General features: G+C 37.3%; 1 protein-coding gene across 2 annotated transcripts in view; it reads right to left on the reverse strand.

Moving 5' to 3' along the window:
- The window catches only part of LOC122794052 (mitogen-activated protein kinase kinase kinase kinase 5-like), a 1,947,254-nt gene that overhangs the window by 654,541 nt on the left and 1,267,181 nt on the right, over window positions 1-25,532 (reverse strand). For both annotated transcript variants that reach the window (XM_044062187.1, XM_044062182.1), the window contains exon 8: window positions 20,706-20,778. In XM_044062187.1, the coding sequence (XP_043918122.1) occupies window positions 20,706-20,778 (73 nt within the window). The remainder of the gene's footprint in view (window positions 1-20,705; window positions 20,779-25,532) is intronic.

A 25,532-nucleotide genomic window follows, 5' to 3' on the forward strand; every position in this document is an offset into this window, starting at 1 on the left:
TTTACTTCGTTTATTTGTATGAAATATGTTTATTATAAATGTTAGGGATTTCAGTTTGATTGGGCCACATATGTACTATAACTGCAAGAAATTAAAGCTTACATTTGCATACAACATCCTGATGGTTACTAATAAAGGGGCTTAGCCAAAAGACTGCTTAGAATCTGAGATTAGAAACTGTACAGAACAGTTGTGTGGACCGGACAAAAGCAAACTCTTCTACATGGTGATGTCTGGAGACGTGCCATATCAACAAGCATGATCTGCATGAATATGATAATTGATTACTTGTTTTGATTGTTTCTGTAGCAGTAACCTTGCAGTGCAGTGCAAATCTAAGCAGACTGGTTTCAAGCACTGCTGTTCAAATTGTTTTTACTTCTACTGAAGCAATATTGCCTTGCACTGAGGCTCATATGTTCTTATTATGTAGGCAGTGTGGGCAATCATATAGAGCCCAGTTATGCAAATCTGAGTGTTTATTGGGTGGATCTGCCACCCTACTCTGTAAGGCCCTACTGATTACTCCAGAAGTAAATATCTGTGTACTCCCTGAAATGACAAGGCACAGCCTGAAAGAGGTGACTGTGCTATGGTTTTTTTGACATGCTCTCTAAGAGGTCTTCTTTTTATTGCAATTAAAGTTGACGTCTTTGCAGTGAGATATTTTATTATTACTAGTATTTCTGAGATGAAGGGGTCATGTAGGACAACATCTTTCATAGCCCCGAAAGCTAGGCAGAGATCACAATGAAAGCACATGTAAAGGAAATTAGCAACTTGAATTTTTAGTTAGAAAATGCTGCAGTCTTTCTACCTGGGCATGGAGTTTAGCATGGTTCATTGTAAACTGCACATTGTATTATTCATTTTATTAGCACGACAAGGATTACATCTTCATTATAGATCTAGGGGATATAATTTTGGTAACTAATTGGACAAGGTAGAAGAATTTTATAAATGTATGATTTTTTTAATGTTAAATTAAATTAAATTAATTTATGATGATTGAAAGACAGTTTATTCATTATCAATGAAGGTATCTAGATCTTGAATGACTGTATGTGTCTCATATGGGGTCCTGTTTAAGTGGCAAGTAGGTTAGATTTGTTTTCTACAAGTAACTGCACTAAATGTTTTGGCACTAAACTTGACACCATGGTTAGTACACAAAGCATTTGTTCTGGCAAGCTGTCTTGAAGGATATCAGTATCTGTGGAGAAGTCAGTAGCAGCCCACAATTTAATCATTGGCAAACATGGTTAGCCACAGACCTCTGAAATATTTCACATTGTAAGAGTGATGCTGAAGAAGGGGGGACTCATGACAAAGTCCTGAGAGACACTACAAGTGAAATGCTTTGTAGGTAAAAAAGAATCTGTACTGAAGGTTTTAGCAAGGTCCAGATAAGCAGTTTGAACATAATGGAAATTGTAAATGGGATCCATTATATTGTCAAACAATATGCTAGAGTAAGGAGACATCTACCTTTCATAATGCTAAAGTGATTAGGGTAAAGGATTTGAGGAACACCAGTCCATTGCTCATAACTTTGACCAAGATATGTCCCACTGTTTTAAGTATGATACTGGTATGCCTAATTTGATGATAGGTTCCAGGATCTGGGGTGGAGATGCCCTTATGGAGGGGCACCAAAATGGCAATTCTCCATAGGTCAGTCACAAACACTGTGAAGAGATTAAGGCTGACATGTTTTAGGATGGGCCCAGCAATACTGCATTTTATTTTAACTAGACTGTAGAGTGTTATATTGCCTAGGGCCGTAGAACTACCATTTTTGGTTTTGGCTAGATCATTTGGGATCTGATCCATAGTGATTTTGGGCTAGGGAAAGTTTAGTGTTTCAGAGAAAAGAACACAGGGGTGAGTGGGGTGCTGAAGTTGGAATTAAATTTGTAAGTAAAGAAGTTGGCTGTGACTCTGGTTTCAGAATAGGTAGTATTGGTCAAAACAAGCTTGTTACAGTGGTGGATGTTTCTTCTAATCTTCCTAATATTGTTAAAAAAGGCCTTATGGTTATCCTTAGAGTAGATGGCTACTTTAATTCCGTATCCTCCCTTAGGCTTCCTGATAGTGTCTTGTGTTCTTGCCTAGCTTGCTTAAGTGCCTTCTTATGGTGGGAGGTGGAGAATCTTTTATACAAAACAAGATGTTTTTTTCCTCTTATTATGGAGTTTTCTTATAAGGCTTCATTTGTGAATTTCCTATTATATGTATGCTAAATGGGGACAGAGTTCTGTATGCACTGGCTTAGACGAGTGTAGAAGTCCATGGTATATATCTAATGGCATTAGTGACTATGTCAGCAAAGTGGGGAGTGCATATTTGGTTAGTTTTTGAGTAATCTCTGACTTTGGTAGAAATATTGGGGAAGATATCACTAGGTTTTAGAGAGAATATAACATTTTGGTAGTCAGATTTGAATAAAGAAAGAATAACATTAGTAGGAATACAGGCAGAAGCAACATTTAAATGTACTTGATCAAGTATGTTGTTACCTCTGGTAGGAATTATGTGATCTACAGAGTTAGTAGTGATAAAACTAAGGAACCACTGGCAATATTTATTATTTGTTGTAAAAAAAGTTCCAGTTAATGGATGGGTAGTTATAGACACCCAGGATTAGCAGATATAGAATTCATCTTATCAGTGTACTGACCATAGTCATTAGTGGACAGTAAAGGGGGCTATAGTTGACAACACTGTAATCACTGACTTTATTTAGTGTGATTAAGATATGCAGGTCTTCAAAACCGAAGTCATGAGAGATCTGGTAAGAGGTAACTGGTGTGGCAGATAAACGGGAATACTCCCCTGCCATTCCCAGACAGTCTGAATAACCAATAGCTGCAGTACTCTGGTATGGAGGGAGTGTTGTCAGTATACTGAATTAAGTGTCAGTAACTGCACAGATATGCATATGTACATGTATATATATATATATATATATATATATATATATATATATATATATATATATATATATATATATATAATAGATGTGTGTGTGTGTGTGTGTGTATGTATGTACATGTTTGAGTGTCAGGAAGGCCTCACATTTTGGGCAATGTTTTGTTTAGACTCCTACAGTTTAGCAGTATCATATTAATGTAAGCCTGATTAAAATGTGCTAGGTTAGAATGTCCAAGAGATAGCCCTTGCCTAAATTCACTTTTGGAGCTGATGTGTTAGTCAATATGCAGAAGCCCTGAGGAGAGGGATGCAGAGCACTCCTACTGATCATCACCTCCCATAATAACACACACTAGATCCCTCTGGAACAACACCTGTTAGTCAATTTTTGAAGTCAATTATTTTGTTTTGGAATTGTGGTATCATTCTCAAGAAGGCAAGTGCCTTTCCTGTTTTGGGTGTATGCATGGAGAGCTTAATCATGTTTCTCTACATCTCCCCTAAGGTGGGACATCTAAGGTTATTCATCCCAGTTTGGGCAACTACTAGGTCAGATTGAGAGCTCTGGCCATGTCATGATTGTTGGTAGAAGAGCGACAACTATGACCTGTCTTTCTCTCAGCCTGGTGAGGGAAACATCAATGTGTCTGACTGGCATTATCTATTACTAGTATGCTGCTATGTGTGGCCACAGCCTCTGGAGACCTTGTGGATGTGAGTTTGAAATTGCAGCAACTGCTCTTACGTGTGAGTGAATGTGGAGATCAGTGTGTATCTGCGGGTATAGTAATGAGTGGTTGAATTTTTCCTAAGCAATACTTAGGAGGCTTAGGTAATGGTTTCTTTACAACCTCAGCATATGCATATCGAGTGTTGAATTGTTGCAATGTGGTGGTACGTAGCTTACAAACATATGTGGTGTTTGAGAGGATAGCTTTCAAACTCAGTAAGTATTTGCAGCTCTCAAAAATTGCATCAATGTAGGATAAGAATAAAGGGTTATCAGTAAACATTAGGCAGTTGTTGCACTGTCACAGACTGTCTACTCTAAGTAGACTTTCAACAAAAGAGAAAAGCCAAAGAAAACCCACATTGACAGGAGCTAGTGAGTAATCATAAAATTTGCTAACTACTTAACCAGATGAATTGCCACAGGGGTAGAAGAGAAGGAGCCATGAATTCAGTGGTGCTTCACCTATTCACTTCTACCTGGATATTACTATTGCTGTTCTCCCTACAGCTGTAAGCAGATAGTAATCAATGCCCCTGTGCACCTTCTTCATAAGCATCAAAGCAGCACTATTAACTCCAAGCATATTCCTGAGAAGCAGTTTGCAGGATTTCCAGAAATTAGAAATATTGTCTCAGATGTTGCTGGGATCAGAAGGCATGTTGTTGTATCCTCTCTTCATAGATGCACCCAATCAGAAACAGATAGGGGTCAATATCCCTCTGTTCCTTCTCTCACCAGGAGAAAAGCAGTAGCACCATTCCCAAATTCCTAAATTGATTCAGTACTCTGAAGGAAGGTAATCAATGTAACTCTGCCCTTTCTCTTATTCAGAGCAAGCCAGCAACAATAACCAAAGACTAGTTCCTGAGAAAAGGTTTGCAGGCTCGCCAGTGATCTATAGTTTCACCCCAGATGTTGCAGATTTTAAAACTATGTTGTAATGGTGTTTAGTGCTGTTGGCATTGCAGTGTGCACCTAGTGGGTGTGAAGATATCAGCTTATTGAGTCTTCCTAATACGACCTTATAGTGTTGACTAGTATGAGCAAATGATATGACTGGTAGAATCAAACAAGGGAACATATAATACAAGATTAGTATTTAGCCTGGTAGACACTACTTGACATTTTTTTATAGAATCTACAAGGGAAATCAAACTTTGAAATAATTAATGCTACTAAGTATATGATCGAATGGAATGTTATCCAATTTGCTACATATGTTGTCTTTAAGTGAGGTGCTTGATAGGCAAAGGATTGAGAACATGTCTCCATATGCACACTTGGAACATCCAACAACCCCATCAAGGAGGATCACAAATACCTGATAGAACTGTAAGGGCCATTAGCTCCTTCCGATATGGGTGAACCTAACTTATGTATGGCTTAGTACAGTACAATCTTAAAGGGGATATGAGACTGAACTGGCAGCCAGTAGAGGTTGAGTACAGCCATAATATTACTTTGACAATTAGTACAGCCTGTATGTAACTGGACTGTGGAGTTCTGCAAAGTTGTACCAGTTGCAACAGGTCTACTTGAGTGTTAGGAAGTTCTAAGTACAGGGAGCTACAGTAATCAAAATAGGAAACAACCAGGGTAACAACAATTTTAGACAGGTCCTGTGGAGGGGGAAGGTGTTTAATACAGTCAAATGGAAATATGTTGACTTGACAGACTTGACAATAGATGTCCCTGATCTCAAAGAATGAATCTGCTGCTGAGTACCATGCCTATGTCTCACACGGTGTCCATAGATTCCATCTTACCTCCACTAATATAAATTATGTTTAGTTTTAAAAACTGACAGCTGCAATTTCTTAAAGTGGTGTGAGCAGCCATACTTTGTATGTGTTGGATGTGTTACGTTTTGGGTGATTACTGGTTATCCAAACTTGGACATATTCTATATCATCATCAAGTAAATCCATAGTAGACATCATGTAACAGAGGAAGGAGTGGTAAAGCTGGGTGTCAGTGGTATCTGTCCTGCACTATACATATAACTACTAATGCCTTCATCTAGCACTGAAAGTCATAGTTGTAGGTTTATTTTATCTATTTTATCATACAAAATACCTCAATTCTTTATAATTATTCACATATAAGAAGGTACAATCCTGCATTTTAGATCTCAACAAAAATCATGAAATAGGCTCATAGGATCATGTGAGGTTACTAGGCTAATGGCCCTGGGGTCCTTACAAGTGTAGCCAAGAGTTTATCCTAAAAAGAAACCTCAGTGAGTACCTGTTACCCCTGTCAATGAGGGACACAGGAGGAACCCCTGGGGCAAATTTGTGGTTTCCATACACTCATCAAAGTTGCACTTGAAGAGGGTCAGCGAGGTGCTCTGTTTGACATGTATGGGAAGTCTATTCCAGAAACAGGGTAGCCTCTGGAAACAAACCTGTCACTCCAGCAGGTGTTGTTGAAGTCGCATATTAGATTCAGGCCTTTTGAGTGGGTAATGCGTGAGGAGTTAGACTTACGGATATGGAGCATCTCTAGTAGGGCAGGGTCTGAGATTGTCTTGTAGGCAAGACACAGATCACCCCTGAGCAATCTGTATGACACCGAGGAGAGTGATAGTGATTTCAGCCTATCTGCATAGGACAGGTGTTGGAGGCCATGGATTCTCTTTGAGAGGTATTTCCATGGCCTTTCCACTTGGTACAGATGTTTAGAGAGGTACATACCAAATGGGGCGTTATACTCACTTACTGGTCTAATGAGGGAATAGTACAGAGAGGTAATAACCTCCTTTTTTTCTGGATGTAATACCTTTACTTATGAGATGAACCAAGTAAAAGGCTTTTCTGACCACTGCTGCTACATGTTGGTTTAATGTGAGGTTGTTATCAACCTGAATGTCCAGGTATCTTACCACAGGTTGTGTGCTTAGAGGGTTGCCTTTGATGTGGTAATCAGTAGAGGTCATGTTTTTGCAGAATGGTATGATGATACATTTTTTTTGCATTTAGCTTGAGGGCACGACTTTGGCACCAGTCATTAGTTGCTGTGAGACCCTCTTGCAGTATGTTAACATCATATGGAGCATCAATGACAGCACCCAACTTACAGTCATCTGCATCCTCTGAGGGGGGCTGTGGTGTGAAGCTACAGATACCCTCCCTTAGGAAGTTGTAGTCAGCTTTTGAGAAGTTATTTAGCTTGATTATGGCTGTGGGGGATTGGGTGGGATAGAAACTTCGAATGAGACAGTCCGATGATCTGATCTCCCCAGGGAAGAACATACTATGGGAGTGGTGCAGTGGTTGTCCATGTTGGTGAGAACCAAATCCAGAATGTTATCTCCCCTTGTGGGGGATGAGATGAGCTGGTCTATTGCATTGGAATTGATGAAGTCAAGGAATTGTTGACAGAGTGCATTAGTGCAGGAATAGTTCACCCAGTCTATGGTGGGGTAGATGAAGTCATCAAGGATCAGGGTGTTAGGGGGTACCCTGATGTAGTCAAGTAGATCCAGGTAAGAGGAGTGGGTGCCCTGAGTCATGGAGGGGGTGTCTATAGCTGGCTATAACTTGCATGGGTGTCTTGCCAACTGTCAGTTGCATCTGGAGTAGTTCCAGTGCGTCATGCTGACAAACCAGTCTGGAGGTATGCCTGTCCTTAATGAAGATAAAGACTCCACCACCCTTAGTCTTCCTGACCTCATTTTGGGATCAGAATGTGTGGAATGAAGTATAGCTTGATAAGGCAGGAGTGCTCCCCGCAGCTCTGAACCAAGTTTCCATGACTACACAGACATCAGCATCTTCCAGTGCAAGGAGAGCCTACAGTGAGTTCATTTTCAGGTTAAGACTCCTAGCATTAAGCAGCACGACCGTCAATTTACTTTTTGACAGAAAATATTTCTATTTTCAGTACATTTGGATATTGTAGAATAGTGACCTGTGTTGTACCTTTAAGAAGTATTTCCAAGGACTGAAGGTGCATATAAATAGCAAGCACGTGCGAGCTTCAGTGCCATTTTGAGAAGTGCAGTCAGAATGTGAACGTGCATACGTATGTTAACTAGTTTGTATATAAGTTAATGCTACTTAGCCTCATTTCTTATGTGTTTGTATATTATAAAGCTGCTTGAACAAGAACCCACAATGTTCGTCTACATCATCCTGACTAGACAAGCAACAGATATCATTTGCCTATTAACTGGGTTCTTCCTTGTGACATTCTCCAGGTAAAGTCTTTCATATAATCATAATTTTTTCCAACTCTTATTCTTTTCAATATGCTTTCTTGCTGGCCTTCTCTCAGAATTTTTCTTCCTTCCTTCTTCCATATAACAGTCACACAACACTTTTTTAGACCATAACTTTCTTTTTTATTTGAACCTTATTCATAAGTTCTAACTTCTTATATTTTCATTGCCCTCCAAGTTCTCCTTCATTAACTTTGCTTTATATTACTTTATTTCCTGCTTTCCAGATTTGAATTAATGTGCCATATTTTGACAGCAGCAGATATTTTACATGTGCATTATTCCATTAAAATCAATATACTTATAAGAAAGCAAAATAAAACTGGTTGCACCACATGTAACCCTTCATTTGTTCTGGTGATACAACACAACTGTTTAGTAGGATTTCATTAATCTAACTTCAAATGGTTTTGTATTAAAAATGCATTTGCTAAGAATTATCATGCTTATCATCTTCTCTATCACTTGTTGTTTTCTGTTTTGTTTTCTTTACCTGATGTAAAGCTTTATTTGCCCTTTGCCTACTTAATGTTGTTCAATCTCTGCATGTATATTATTTCTTGAATAATCTACCTGAAAGTGATCTTGTCCACCACACCTTGCTCATGACTTAAATCAACTTTATTATTTCTTGCCTACCTGCAATCTGCACAAAAGCCCTATCACATTTTACTTTAATAGTCGCCATACAATGGAAAAAAGAAAATAACATTTTTAGGCTTGCCAGCATATCATAGTAATTACTTAATATTGCTCACAAAAAACGTAACTATCCATACACCTTAATTCTCTGTCAACAAGTAACTCTACTTCTCCTTCCCAGCTTCCAGTCCACAACCACAATTAGCTTTTTATCTTCCTTAATCTAGACTTCACAGAAAACATATTGGTTAATTCTTAAATAATAATGCCCATATGTTTGCTAGGTAGGCTCACTGGACATACCTACTCTCTTTTCAGGGGCAACCTGGGAACAATGTCTGGTTAAATGACTTGCTCAAGGTCACGTAACAGGCAAGCCAGAGTTGAGGGAATCAAACCCTGTATCACAAAAAGTATAGCTCATAGCCTTAACCTGCTGCTCAACTGCCATAGATGTTGCTACATGTTCTTGGCATGCATTTGGACACTACATTTACCAAGTCATAACACACAGAAATGATCTCAATGTCCTCTTTCTTTACTTAATTCAAACAGATGATAAACTTGTATCAGTGCTGCTCTGTTCTCTAAACACAAATCATGTAAGATTTCACAGTAAAAATGCACATTCCTACAAATGTGCTACATGATAATTGTGTAAGACTGAATGACAGTCCCAGAAAATGTAATAACAATCCGTGGGGGCACCCTCATATTAAATGCATGTAATTTCTTTCTGGTGAATTTTTAAACTGTGCTGAATGAAAATTGTTTATTTGATTAAATAACACTTTCAGATTTATTTCTTTGGTGCTCCATTTGTATACTGGATCGATCTTCTTCATCTTCTAGAAATGAATGAGTAGTCTGGTGAGCTGACTTGTACCTCTGTGATCATTTTGGGGCTCATTATACTCACTAACCCTTGTTCATTACATTAGCACCTTCAGTTGTGTTAACAATGCATAAAGAGCATTTGTCATCCCCTTGTCTCATAAAGAATGCCACACACTGTATCAGACTGCTCTTCTTTTACAATATGCTTGACTAAAGCACTCTACAAAAACATACCTGCAGTTGCCTGAAAAACAAACAAAAAAAAAAAAAACGGAAACTGTATATGTTTGCAGAATTTACTCTCTGGGCAGGCTGTTTTTGTAAAAATTAACATTAATGACTTGTGAGTTCATACAAGCTGTAACACACATCATCTCTCACTCTTTCTGCCACATTTCCTCATGAAAGGGCTTTCATAGTATCCTAGCCAAATGCCCTACCTGTTTTGATAAATACCAGCTTTGGACTCCAACAAAAATAACCATAGGATCAGTGGAACTAACCGACCTTTACAAAGGTAAAAATGGTAAAAATAAATAAATGACCATTTCACACTATATCCCAAGAAGAAAGTGTAAAGTTCCTGGAAGATTTATACTGACTATAATTGTCTGGTAGCATACCATTAACTTATCTGTATCTGAGCTGAAAAACAATGGCTTTAAGAGACAGATGAGTATCTTCTGCATTCATTAATGTAAAATATCTGCCTCCTAGTATTTGCAGTTGTTCAGTTTCTTTTGGTTCATGCTATGATATGACTTGCTTTTCTTCTACATCTGTGAAGTAGTTAGCATGTTTCTTTGTTACGCACAACTGTATCAATATTCTTAAGCAAATCAAGTTCGAACATTCAATTCAATAATTTAAAAATATATTGAATCCTCAGCATTACTAAACAATAGATCCAACAGTTATACATTTTTCTTCCAAATACTTAAGAACATCTTATCTCCATCGGAAACTTAGAATGGACACTGATTAGTAGTGTTAAAAAAACAAATTCATACTCAGGCTAACATTATGATGTTAATACACTGTAAATTTATGCCAAGTCTAAAGAAATATATTTCAAATTTGATGAAACATTAATCGACTGATACAACAGAATATAAAAACAAAAACAAGAGAGAGTATGTAGGTAAATTCTAAATTCCTTCCCCTTTGATAGAGGAAGAGCAGAACACTCCACGTAAGTGATAACTCTGCCCCCCCCACTCTCTCTACCAAACACTCTTGTAAAAGACTTCTCAATTCTCGTTTGAATAATTCCAAGTGACAACATGACAATGATGCCCTCATTTTCTCTGTTCCTCTCTTGATGTGTCTAGCAAACACAGTGTTATCCTGCGAGCATTTTATTCAGAGTTTAATAGCATTTTTGCAAGCACTTCCATGGGAAAAATTCTAATCCTCCTTGAGCTGGTTTCATAACTAAATAGCTAATATAAGTATATCCAAGTGGACATGATGATATATGTTGCAAATATTACCATTTCTACATTAACGTGTTACAAACTTGCAGACTATAAGTTTCAAAGCTTTACAAGCCCTGCTTGTAAGCATTTTGACATAATAGATTCCACCCCTGTTTTCTGTCAAAAAACCTAGCAGTTTGGCAGGTTGAGTTTGCATCAGCTCAGTCAACCTTGTATATCTTGTTGTCCCTACTAATCCCCTCACACTCCAATCTGAAGATGGTTTGGAGAGGGAACTTAATAACTATGTACATCAATGTCCCCAAGTCATCAGACCACTAAATCTGTTTCCAAAAGATTAACTTTATCCACCTCTCATGCCATCTCTTCCAGTCATTTTTCTTCATGTACTCTCATTTTACCTGCATTATCCAATGAGAAACATCAATTTCTTTGCATATCTGGCCTGATAAAATGTGCTTCAGGGTATGCATCAGTTTTTTTAGCCACATATTATTTGAATCCATTGTTTAGTGAAATACAGAAGTACCAACATTTTCCCAAAATAGGTTCACACAGCCACCTGGTGTTCACTATATAATGAGGTTGACTACTCTTACCTAGCAATATAAAAATGCATGTTCAGTAAATAAAAATTCTTTGCACATCTTCAAAATACATCTGTTCTAGTACATATAATCCTTCCAGCCTCTATGGCATTATCAGTTTTTCCCATTCCACTCTAGACTATTTCATTGTATGCAAAGCCCCATGTTGATGTTTACCAGACTTACAAAAATCTGAGAAATGATAACTGGGAAAGCCTAAAAATCCCATAGCACAGGAAGTATAAAACAAAGGAATGCATGCACCTTTTGGTGTAGATCTAAGCTCAATATCTTTCACCTCTTAAATTCATTTTTCAATTTCTTCATCTTCGTAATTTGTTTAATACTGATGACTCCACAGAGTCCCAAATGCCCAGATATTTTATATAAGCAGACTCCAACAAGCATCACTTAAATATAGAGAAGCAACATAATTCAATGGCCACTCAAGTCTTAACAATATCAGTCTTACAAGCTGAAAAATCTACTAAAATTAGCCAGTGTTGTGAATAATTTCTGCAGATCATTGGCCTGGCTAGGTAAACTGGAACATTATCTGCAGATAATGGAATCTTAAACTTGGCAGCAGCAGCGCTCTCCTTTTTCCCATTTTGTACATGAGATAAGGGTGTCACAGCAACAGTGACCGTCACCTAAAGACAATGTTCACACCCTCAGGTGCTGAAAACTCCTCGTGACACACTTATTTTGGATTGTCATAGCCATGCTTCCAATGGTAATAAATAAACTGCAAAAAATCAAAGAGGATAGGAGGCATCCTTTCTGGTTAGTCTTGTTACATCTAAAGGGTAAGAAGAAACTCACATGGATCTTGACTCTTAGCCTCTGAATCTTTGTACATGTTGAAAATCAAGTCAAAAATTCTCGGGGGAACCCAGGGTTAGCAATGCCTTAGACATATAAAGCCACTGGGCCATATCATATGCCTTCTCAGTATCCCAGCTGACTACCATTAGACCCTTCTTCTCACTCTGAGGTAACTGCACTTTTCTTGCCAATTTTGGAAAATTTTCAAAGACTTGTCTCACTCTAACAAATCCACTTTAATTAAATGTAATATATCTGGGAGCCATCATGCCCTAATGTCTGTTAAAATAGCCATAACATCTGGCATCAAACTCAGTTTATAAGATAAGTGGAGATGGGGGTGTGCCAGGCTTGCTCTTATTCAACATGACCAATACCACTGCCTGTTCCCATGGGGGAATCTCATCCTTGAAATGCCTTATTCTACAACTTTAGAAGGCAAGTATTTTTTTTATTCAATATCCAAACCTCTGTCAGGATACCATCACTTTTTGGACTTTTTTCCACCAGTTTGATCTATTATCACTTCCAACAACTAACTGTGTGTAACAAACCTGATCAATAAAGCCACCTGCTCATGTGGTATTTTATTTGACTGCAACTTACAGATAAAATAACCAATTTCTTCCTTACAATGACCCATTAAATCTTTGCTACACACAGGGTCTGATAATATATCTTCACATTTTTTACAACCAAGACAGGATCATGTGATGGCTACTTTTCCAGCTGGCTACACATCATCATTATCCTATTCACTCTTTTGTACCACTCTAGTGATAAGGGGAATTGTAAAAATACCTATCCTTTAAAGTCTGATTATAAAATCATAGCATCTTATCCATCAAGTTGTCAGTTTACTCCTTAACCTTTGCTTCTCCTGCTTTTAGTTCTTGAGCCCCCCCCCCATATACACTGTTTTAAAGTCCTTCTGATTGTTTCTCTTAATAAATAATAGCTCCAGTTTCTTTCTCCAGGTATTATCTGTATAAAATATAATAGAAAATAACATCTCATTCAAAATTTTTTCCAATGGAGGATGACAGTTCTTGATGTAACCCCAGTGCTTTATACCACACAACAAAAGCTTCCTTCCTTCAACTGCAATAATAGAAAATACTAGCATTTCCACTTAATCTTTCTTCTTAATCATAATTTACAAAATATTACAGTGGAACATGATCTGAAAAACATACAATGAGTTGTTGTAACTTCCTTAATCGGGTCTATATCAGAATATCGAAAGTTCATACTTTCGAATGTTCTTACATCAACCCCTAGTCAGCGAACGCTGAAAATAGCGAAACGACAAATAACCAAATGTTTTCCTAGGGAAAGAATTTGGTTGTCCGTTTCTGTCAGCGTGGGTTAGGTGAATGTGCGATAGTGATGGACCTTAGGGTTAGGGTTAAGGTAAGTGGATAATTAGTGGTGTTTGTACAGTTTAGTGTAAGGTTAGCTGTAAGATTTTGGGTGTATGTGTGTGGATTTCTGTTTGTTTGGTGTGATTGTGTTGTGTGTATGTGTTTTGGAACAGCAAATTGTTTCCCTAGGAAAAAATTCACTGTTCTGAATGTTCGATGTTGTCAGCGTTCGCTGATTGGGTTCGATATAAAAACATTCGATAATGTGAACTTTTGGTGTTCTGATACAGACCCCCTTAATCAGATAAGCATGCCCTAAAGTTATACATACTTTGACAATTCTTGACCTAAAGTGGAATCTATTACAATAACATACAGACCAATGTCTATTCTTATTTAATTTCATAACATCAATTGGACCAATTTTGTTAACATGCAAACCAACATATGTCCTTAATCTAGTCAATCTAAGAGTTTTGAGCCCTCGGCTCAACTCATCTCTTTAAATCTCATAAATGATTTTCAGTCCCATCCAAGCAGGGGGGACCCCTTCACTAAATAATATCAAAACCCTTGTTACATTTCTAAAAATTTCATTGTGTAGCCTCTAGCAGTACATAAACAATGAGATCACACTTGTTCCCCAATATATTCCTTCACCAGAAAATAACAACCCTGCATATTAGTCTCCTTCATTGTTTAGCTGGTCACCCCAGAAGTATCACATTTTTCTGCATTCCTCTTGCCATGAGAAGGCAGTGCCCATTGACCAGTAACCTTCTATTAAAGCAGTATGATTTTACACTTGAAGGTTTGTTTTCTGCAAAAGTGTGACCAATGGCCTCTAACTTTACAAGGAAATTGACTCCTCATACATACCTTCTATCCAGACACCTACAAATATCCCATGTGATGCCAAATAATTCAATATATGTATAGCACAGTGAGGATATTATATATTATCTGTGCTAGTATGCCTGGCTGAAGTTTTGTAGATGACTGTAAATGATTGTGGGTTGCCCTGTGTTTCATATGGCAGCATGACTACCTATAATTTTGTAAATAAGTTTATGTCTTTTAATTATCACTCTGATTTGTGCAGGATGTTTGAATGTCAGTGTTCTTCTGGCTGACCAAATGTACATGTTTTTTTTAAGAGAATTCTGACAGTATATTATGCCAGAGTCAGCTGACCTAGATGCGATGCCACTGTGTGCCAGAGCTGGGAGAATATAATCTTCACTGTAGCTGCTTGTTTACTTTTCAAAGTCTGATTTGAGAGAGTAGAATTCTCATAGCAGCTTCCTGTTACTTTGAAAAAAATCTGCTACAAAAGCAGGTTCTGGGTTAGTTGTTCCATCATCATTCAATTGTTTTCCACAGCTCTTCAGCAGTAGTCCAGTTGTTTCCAGAGTAGTTGTTTCAGTCGCTGAGGACAGACAACAGCCAGGGGTGTGGACATAATTCCTCATCTTACCTTGCAGAAATAAGAGCATAATATTGCCTTGTTGAGTTATTTAGATTAGATAGGGATAGTTAATCTTCAGATAGTCAAGGAACTACAGCTAGTTAGTCAGAGGTTTACTAAAGTAAGATCTCTCCTACAGTATTATTTTCATAATTCCTGTGTGTGAAACTTTGCTGTTTACTGGAATCATTTATTCAGTATTTACATGTTTTAAATCCTTTTATTTATTATTAAATGTTTTACTACCTTTTATTGTGGCTGGTTATTTAGTGAATATTTTTATTAACTTGAGAGTGTTTATGCTTACTGTGATAATACCAGGGCCACTGTGAAAAGCTTTACTGCTTGGGATACATGCTACCATTTGTTTCAATATCTATTTTACTCAATATAAATGAACACTCCTTTGAAGGGTATTGTGGTATTTGACTGGTGGCAACCGTTAGTTTGTAATTTGGGCTTGAAACCAAACTTTATTACTTTAATACAAAAATGGTGAACATGTTCATTCTTTACATAGAACTTCATCAGACACCACTAAACCTCAATTACCACATTTAAATAGCCTCCAAAAATGTAACATGACTTCTTCAATTAATTAACTCCTTCCGTCTCAGCACTATTTTATATTTTCTCTATCATTTAAACCTGGGAAATTGCAGACATTCTGCCAGCAATATTCCTTCCAGTTTAATTCATCATCTGCATCAAACCTTTCATAAAAATCTTGTACCTATTCTATAACAGAAAATTTAAAAATTATGTTGTCCATTTCATTTCTATGACACTTATTCACATGTTTAGCTATGGCATAACTTAAATCAAGTTTTTCTACTGCATGTAAATGTTCATAAACTCTCATATAAAACTCTCTTGTTGTTCTACCTATATAGACAGCCATACATAATCCACATAAAATGATGTAAACAACATATCTAGACTTACAAGTGAATCAATTCTTTAAATAAATCTTAAAATTCATAGACCCAACTTCTATTACATTTCCTTCTAACTTATCCCTACAAAAATTGCAAATGGCACATTTAAACATCTCAAAAGTACTGATGTTTAGTACTTATTTACTTCTGATGAGATAATAAACTGATGCCCCATCTGCTCATGTTTGTTGTAGCTCAGATGGATGTAAAAAATCCTACAACACCAATCAAAAAGATTAGAAGAAATTCCTTGATGCCCTGGCCAAATTTCCTTAGTAGTAAACATGCCACCGTGGGTCTCCCTTGAAAACAGGCTAGTAACCTAGCAGGACTAATTTGGTCAACAAAGGATAAATAAAAATAAGTAAATAAATAAGTAAAATGTGTAAATTGTATTGAAAAGAAATGCCATTTAAAAAGTTCATTGACCTTCAGAGTAAGAAACAGACTAAATAAAGCCACTAGACAATATATATGGTTATTTATTATTCACTGTTATTTGTTAGAGATGATTCAGTTGTAATTATTTATCCACAGTTAACTGATAATTATATTAATCTTAGACAAAAACATTGTTAAAATTAAATATACTTTACAGCATACAGCCTCCTATGAATTTGCTTACCAGATGTTATTGTTATTAATTATTAGGCAAGTATTAAAATGTAAATAACACTAGAACTAAAATGTGGCAAATTATAATATACTTCATACTGGTCAGTAGATTCACAACAGATCTTCACAGAATTTGATTTTTAGGTCAAGCACAGTGGTTAAAATCACTGTCTCACAGTTTCAGGGTGCAAGGTTCAGTAAAGTTGTTGTCTGTGTGCATCAATATCCCCATGCCTGAGTGGGATTTCTCTGCTTTCTTCACTTTTCCCTACTTTCCAAAAACATGCTGGTTAACTGCCTACTGTTAAAAAAAAACAACAAATGTTCACACACACAGACATATACAGTATATACACACACACACACACACACACACACACACACACACACACACACACACACACACACACACACACACACACACACACAATATGAAAAGTGTACACACCCCTGTTAAAATGCCAGGTTTTTGTGATATAAAAAAAAGAGACCAAAATAAATAATTTCAAAACTTTTCCCACCTTTAATGTGAGCTATAACCTGTACATTTCAATTGAAAAACAAACAAATCTGTTAGGGGAAAAAATATAAAAAATAAAAAATGTACAATACGCTGGTTGCATAAGTGTGCACACCCTTAAACTAATACTTTGTTGTGTGTGCACACCCTTAAACTAATACTTTGTTGAAGCACCTTTTGATTTAATTGCAGCATTCAGTCTTCTTGGGTAGGAGTCTATCTGCATGGCACATCTTGACTTGGCAATATTTGCCCACTCTTCTTTGCAAAAGTGCTCCAAATCTGTCAGATTGTGAGGGCATCTCTTCTGCACAGCCCTCTTCAGGTCACCCCACAGATTTTCTATTGGATTTAGGTCTGGGATCTGGCTGGGCCATTCCAAAACTTTAATTTTCTTCTAGTGAAGCCATTCTTTTTTTGATTTGGATGTATGCTTGGGGTCACTGTCGTGTTGAAAGGTGAAATTCCTCTTCATCTTCAGCTTTCTAGCAGATGCCTGACGGTTTGGGGCCAAAAGTGACTGGTATTTGGAACTGTTTGTAATTCCTTCCACCTTGACTAAAGTCCCAATTCCAGCTGAAGAAAAGCAACCCCAAAGCATGATACTCCCACCACCATGTTTCACCGTGGGGGTGGTGTTCTTTTCGTGATGCAAAGTGTTGTTTTTGCGCCAAACTTACCTTTTGGAATTGTGGCCAAAATGTTCAACCTTGGTCTCATCAGACCATAACACATTTTCCCACATGCTTTTGGAAGACTTGGTGTATTGTTTTGCAAATTTTAGCTGGGCCTGGATGTTTTCCTGTGTAAAAAAAAGTCTTCCGTCTTGCAACCCTACCCCATAGTCCAGACATATGGCGAATACGGGAGATTGTTGTCACATGTAGTACACAACCAGTACTTGCCAGAAATTCCTGCAGCTCCTTCAGTGTTGCTGTATGTCTCTTGGCAGCCTCCCTGACCAGTTTCTGTCTTCTCTTTTCACCAATTTTGGAGGGATGCCCAGTTCTTTGCAACGTTACTGTTGTCCCATATTTTCTCCACTTTTTGATGACCGTCTTCACTGTGTTCCATGGTATATCCCATGTTGTGGAAATGTTTTTGTACCCTTCTCCTGACTGATACCTTTCAACAATGAGATCCCTTTGATGCTTTGTAAGCTCTCTGCAAACCATGGCTTTTGCTGTAGTAGGCAACTGAGTAAATGTCAGGAAAATCCTACTAGGACAGCTGAAGTTTATTTGGGGTTAATCAGTCTCTTTAATTCATGGCAGGTACTGTCTTCACTGTGTTTCATGGTATACCCAATGCTGTGGAATTTTTTTTGTACCCTTCTCTTGACTGATACCTTTCAACAATGAGATCCCTTTGATGCTTTGTAAGCTCTCTGCGAACCATGGCTTTTGCTGTAGTAAGCAACTGAGTAAATGTCAGGAAAATCCAGCTGAACTTTATTTGGGGTTAATCTGAGTCTCTTTAATTGATGGCAGGTTTGTACCCAAGAAGACTGAATGCTGTAATTAAATCAAAAGGTGATTCAACAAAATATTAGTTTAAGGGTGTGCATACGCAGCAAAGTATTAGTTTAAAGGTGTGCACACTTATGCAACCAGCGTATTGTATGTTTTTTTATTTTTTATATTTTTTTCCCTAACAGATTTGTTTATCAATTGAATTGTACAGATTATAGATCACATTAAAGGTGGGAAAAGTTTTGAAATGATTTATTGTGGTCTCATTTTTTTATATCACAATAACCTGGCATTTTAACAGGGGTGTGTACACTTTTTATATCCACTGTATATATTATATATATATATATATATATATATATATATATATATATATATATATATATATATATATTTATATATATATATGGTCTACTCGAGATCGCAATTACGCTATTTAGAAATCTGGTAGATGCTCACACGCAGTGCACTTCACCAAAAGTGCACTTTTGCGAACACTACTTGAGCGAATGGTTACGGACCTTAGGGTTAAGGGCTTGGGTTAAGGATAGTGGATAGCTAGTAGGGCTATCCACTATCCTTAACCCAAGCCCTAACCCTAAGGGCCATGACTACCGCACTACAGTGGAGGACACTGCCCATTTGTTCTAGTGGTGTTCACAAAAGTGCAGTTTCAGTGAAGTGCACTTTCGTGTTAGTGGGCATCAACTACCGGATTTTGAAATAGTGTAATTTTGATCTCCAGTAGTAGACCCATATATACATATGGGTCGACTTTAAAACATCAGCCTGCTTATCGGAATGTCGACTTTCAAATCAGCGAGACGGCAACGCTGAAACTTCAAAATGCCAAGCTCCCAGATTGTCAATTTTCACTCTGGGAATTGGGTCACCAATGATGGCAATACAAATAGAAGCAAAGTAAAGCCACCGACATGGGGGTCTTCGATCCCCCCACCCCCATGTGGGGGGCTGCGCCACTCCCCCCTAACTAAATATACTAACTCCGAGATCGCATTACAGTGGAGAACAGGGCAAAGCTCACCATGGTGGCCCATTGGTTAGTTTCCCAGAGTGAAACTGCGATGTTTCAGGAGTTCAGCTTTCTGAAGTTTCACTGTCCTTGTCTCAACCTTATGAATTTCTAGTAAGTGAAATTTCAATGCTTTAAAGTAGATCCAATAATATATATATATATATATATATATATATATATATATATATATATATATATATATATATATATACATATATATACACATATACACATGTATATGTGTGTGTGTGTTTATACATATAGATATGGTAGTTCATTGCTTTCTAAACTGCATACCATTGGTTAGTGGGTTATTTGCATACATATTGCATATCTGGATTTTCTAGGTATGTGGTAATATAACCTCGTTGAGGATGAGCTCTACTTCAAGTTTATGAAGTGCTTAGGTTATGGTATCCATAGACTGGGTGATCCTCATGCTGTTTCCATCAGGGCTGGATTTATGAGTGCATTGTAGTTTGGGCATAGATCACCCCTTAATAATCAGTAGGAGACAGAGTAAAGGGACTGGTTGTTCATACCCTGTGTTTGGTGCATTGTACTCAGTTATTTGTCTAAGGAGGCCCACGTACAGTAGGACTATAATTTTCTTGGATCTGGATGCTATACCTTTGCTTATTAAGTTGCGCCACATAGGACTTCCTCACCACTGAACATGAATATCGTTCTATGTCCTGAGGATTTCTGAAGCAGTAATTTAAGTGCATCACTGAAATTTGTTAAAAACTATCTTGAAGGAAAGACAAAAATAGAAGAACTCAAGACTAACACTCTAAAAGAAAAAAACGTTTGCTAAAGAGAAAATAAAGTGAAAGTGAATATGAGAGAAAGAGACTGGGGAGACAGAAAAAAAACAGACAGGAACAGAACAAAGGATGGTAAAGGGTCAATGAAAGGTAAAATGGATGGAAATCAAAGTGTATAGCAGAAAAGAAAAGGAAAAGAAGACAAAGGAAAGAAATGCAGAAGACAGACTAGAAACATGATTTTAATAAAAAGACGTAAATACAATAAACTTTTTAAAAGTCACATCAGTTTGTATACTTTACCAATATGGTGTTCCTATGAAAGACATTCTTTTACACAAAGTAGCTGTGATTTGTGCTGCAATGCCAAAATCAGCTGTAGAAAAACACAAACAAAAAAAAAGTCAGATTAAAAAGATAGCCTTGACATACAATCATACGATAGTTATGCAGAGTAAGAGCAGACATTTCATGTTATCAAGTAACAGTATAATACTTCCAAATTGTCCACCGGGTGCTTAACATTAGTACTGTTATAGTGACACATGTTTACTACAGTTAGATAGGAGTGTCAGACAATATAGCACACAACCAGTTTTACCTTGGATGGAAAAGTGGGTACAACAATATTATTGCCTCTAGTGTGGTTGTTAATTGATGCAAACTGAGTTGGGCTAAACAAATGAGAAGTTTATAGTATCTTGCAGGTTTTGTACCATCCATCCAGAGAACCATCAACAATGAAAAAACTTATCTTAGTATCTCATTCAAATGAAGCTCGTTCAGGCCGAGGGGAAGTATATTCTCATAGCTCAGCAGTAATTCTTCATAGGAAGTAATTTCTATTACCCTAGCAGAGTAACCTAGAAATATCACAGCTTGGTTACTTTTACATGAGCAAGATGGCACTTAACGTTTGTGGCACTGTGCAACAGTTTGTGGCAAAAGGCATGTTCAGCTAATAATGGCAATAGTAAATAGAAGAGTAAGCAATACTTAAATACATGAGACACACATACATACTTACATACATGCATGCATGCATGTAAGTGCTGCCAGAAGAAAAACAAAGGTCTGCCATTACCAGATTGGTGCAGTCATCATTCTGCAGCTGTCCTTTTCTCTGCCTTCTTATTTTTTCACATATTTCATAGGTTCAGATGAAATGTCCTGCATACCTATCAAGATCTTACTACAAAAAAATCTAGACAAAACCTAAAATAATGGGGGGGGGGGTTAAAGGCCCCAAAATAGAGAAAGATTTTAAAAGTGTGTGTGTGTGTATATATATATATATATATATATATATATATATATATATATATATATATATATACATATAAACTTACTAAGTTGCTAGAATAGCAGGTTTTGTGTTAACATACATTTTCTGAAGTTTATGAAGCCTGAAACTTACATTATATCATTATTTAATTACTTCAATCCTCAATGATTTGCCAGAAAAAAAACACACACATTTTGTGAGGTACAGACCAAAGATATGAGGCAAGAATCTGGACAGTTGAGAGGCATAACCTCCTATCTTGAAAAAAAACTCAGAGAAAAGACATACATGCAACTGCTAAGCATAAAGTCTAGTGAAACGGGAGAGAAACAAGTTAGTGGCTTAAATGGCTTGTACTAGAAAGCTTACGGAATGTCTGAATATGTGGCCGAATTAAACAAGTATCTCAAGTTCATAATTATAAAAAAAAAAAAAAAAAATACAGCTTGTGTTAATCAACAGGAAATGGGTGTATGTCTAAATTGCAAGTACCCTGGAATCTTTTTTCTCAAATTATGTATCTCCTGAGTATAATCACTGAATATGCAAGACACTGCACATTAAAAATACCATTCCAAACCCAACATTCCCTAATCTTCCCTTTAACATAGAAGAAGAGACCATTTACTTCTCTTGTAAAACACACCCTTAAAAAGCTATTCACAATAAACACAGTATTTGTATTTAAAGGACTACAGAATTCCTTATGTTGCTTTAGAATTACCTGAACTTAATGAATCTCAGTGTTTGCTAACAACAAAATACCTCTTTCAAAGTAGCTAGTTTTCACCCAGGAGAAACTAATGACATTTAAAACTATCCACATACATCAAGATTTGTCTTATATCTGATACTGATAAAAATTTCTCCTTCTTCCTTTTTCTGTTTCTAGGAGTCACAGTGCAGTCTGGTCATATTCAGCTGAAATACAGGAATATATCATCCAACTACACCTTTTTCTTTCATTGATAATTTTCCTAGTCCACACATTTTAGCACCTCTGTCACCAAGTGCCACAGTGTATACTGTTTGACCCATGTCAGCTCCTGTAATACTAATTGTTCTTAATCACATTGTAAGGATGTCACTGAAGAAAACTATATTTATTTTTCCCTGTACCCCTCCATGGCACAGTGGGAAATACATTGGTTGCTTGATTATTCCAGAACTATGCTTACCTTTCTTCTACAAATGTGAATACTTCTTTAAAAAAAAATCATATACACTAATCCATTCTACATATATATAGCAGCTGTGTCATGATAAATGACAGTGTACTTATCAAAAAGGCTGACATCGATCATCAGCATTATTCAGAAATAACTTATAGGTTCATAGGTGTGCACTAGGCTAACACCCCTGGAGCCTATATAAGCCTAGCCCAAGAAGATTCCCTGGCATCAGGCTGCCCAAAGTTAGTTCCCAGTGCCCCCATCAAGCAAGGGCACTGAAATGATTACCGGGGTGAACTTCCTATTGCCCATCCACTCGTCAAGATTTCTCTTAAAGAGGGCCAATGAAGTACTCTGCTTGACGTGAATGGGAAGTTTGTTCCAGAGCATGGGAAGTCTCTGGGTTAGGAACCTGTCCCTCCAGCATGTTCTGTTTATTGTAGTAATGAGGTTTAGGTCCCTGGAGCGTGTGGCATGGAGGGATTGGGATTTCTTTAGGTGTAGGATATCTAGCAGCTCTGGGCCAGAAATGGCTTTGTAGGTCAAGCAGAGATCGCCTCTAAGTAGGCGATAAGAGGCAGAGTATTGCTGGAGTTTTTTGTGTCTGTCCATATAGGGCATGTGTCTAAGGCCTGAGATCCTCTTAGTGAGGTATTTTTGTGGCCTTTCCAGTTGTTGTAGATGTCTAGTGAGGTACATACCAAATGAGGGATTGTATTCTATAATAGGTCTAATGAGGGATGAGTAGATAGGGATTATGACCTCTTTCTTCCCGGATGAGAAACCTTTTGTAATGAGATGTGCCACACAGAAGGACTTTCTGACTACAGTGGCAATGTGGTTATCAAAGGAGAGGTTGCTGTCAACCTGTGTTCCCAGGTCTCTTATCACAACTTCGGTGTTTAGTGGACTGTCACCTACGTGGCAGTTCATGGGCACCGAATTTTTCCCAAAGGTAATGACAATGCACTTTTTGGCAATGAGCTTAAGGCCATGGTTCTGGCACCAGTCATTTGTGTTAGTGGGGCCTTTTTGTAGAATGTCTACATCAGTTGGAGAATCAGTAATGGCTCCCAGTTTGCAATCATCTGTGAACTTGGTCAGCCAGAGTCCCTTTGTGTTGGTTGAACTTCAGAGAAGTAGATGCCAAACAGGAGAGGACCTAGGACCGATCCCTGTGGGCACCACTTGCAACTGGTCGGTAGTCAGAATTGGAGTCCGCTACTTTCACAGTGTGGGTTCTATCAGTGAGCCAGTTGGCAACCCAACTTATGACATACGGGTTTATGCCTAGTTCAGTGAGTCTATCTATGATTCCTGAGTAGAAATGGTGTCAAAGGCCTTGGCACCATTAGCAATTTGCAGAAAAGAATATAATTTTTAATCATTAATCATTATTATTTATAGTGGAGAATAGCTTTCATACATTACAGGTGGCTGAGTGTGTTTTTACAAATATCAAACAATTTCTACTAATTGTTACAAAGAGCTTAAACCATAAAAAAATAACAGCCATCTTGCTTCCTTGATGATTCCTGAGTGTTACCAAGTCATGAGTTTTTTTTACTTTGCTTAATCGGCGTGATATTACTGAATATAAATTCCATTCTTTGCAGCTAGTCTGCATTATGCTGACACAAAAGGCAATGGTTAACACTGAAACTTACCCTTATCTTTTGTGACGATCCTTCCTAGGGTTTCCACCTTTTCAAATGGCCAAAGTGGGACATTTTTGTTACAAACATCAGATTTTACAGGCCGACACATACCCACGGTCTGTACAAAGGATAAAACTTAACTTTTTTGCCTAAATAAAAGCTTATTCTTGTAGCATTTTAGTTGCTTATTCTGTTTCTTATAACATTTAGGTATTTTAGATACATAAAATAGATAGATACATAATAACTGTTTTATGCAACTATTACATAAAATATAGGAAATAATTTTGTCCTGAAATCTCAGGACATTTGCCATTTTTACAATTTTTTGTCAGGACATAACTGCCCAAAGAGGGACTGTCCCTCGCAAAGTGGGACAGGTGGTAACCCTAATCCTTCCTTTTCTCATCATAAGAGATTCAGTTAGAAAAGATATCACATTCATTTTGCTGATAAGTATGTAGTCAGAGATGATGTGATGACTTCCTCTTGACTAGTAAAGAAAATATGTAAAAAAAAAAAAAAAATTACAGTCTTTTGGACAACAAATCTTCATTTTATTGTAATAAGCCCTAGGAAAAGATGTCATGTATTTAAAAAGCTTGAATATGAGGTAGCACAAGTTCATAGATGGTTACTAGGCTAACAGCTCAGTGGAAGGATTTTTAAGCCTCGCCATGCTTTCCAAATGTATCTGGCAAGTATTGGTATCCTAGAGTTGTTAATGGGGTAAATATAGACTTGGGCATGGGTGGCCAAGCATTTACAGGCTGCCACTATCTACTACAGATGAAGTTGCCAGACCAGTGTAAATTTCCGGTTCATCATCCACTAGTCTAAGTTAAGCTTGAACTGAGTTAGGGAAGAACTTTGCTTGAAATGGATGGGAAGCCTGTTCCAGACAAGGGGTAGTCTCTGAGATACATACCTGTCCATCCAGCATGTCCTATTTATGCTGCAAGTGAGGTCTAGGTCCCTAGATTTGATAATTCTAATGCTGATGTTTTGTGGATAT

This window comes from Protopterus annectens, chromosome 1.part0 (assembly GCF_019279795.1).
Source record: "Protopterus annectens isolate FY-2018-M chromosome 1.part0, PAN1.0, whole genome shotgun sequence".
Classification (NCBI taxonomy): Eukaryota; Metazoa; Chordata; order Ceratodontiformes; family Protopteridae; genus Protopterus; species Protopterus annectens.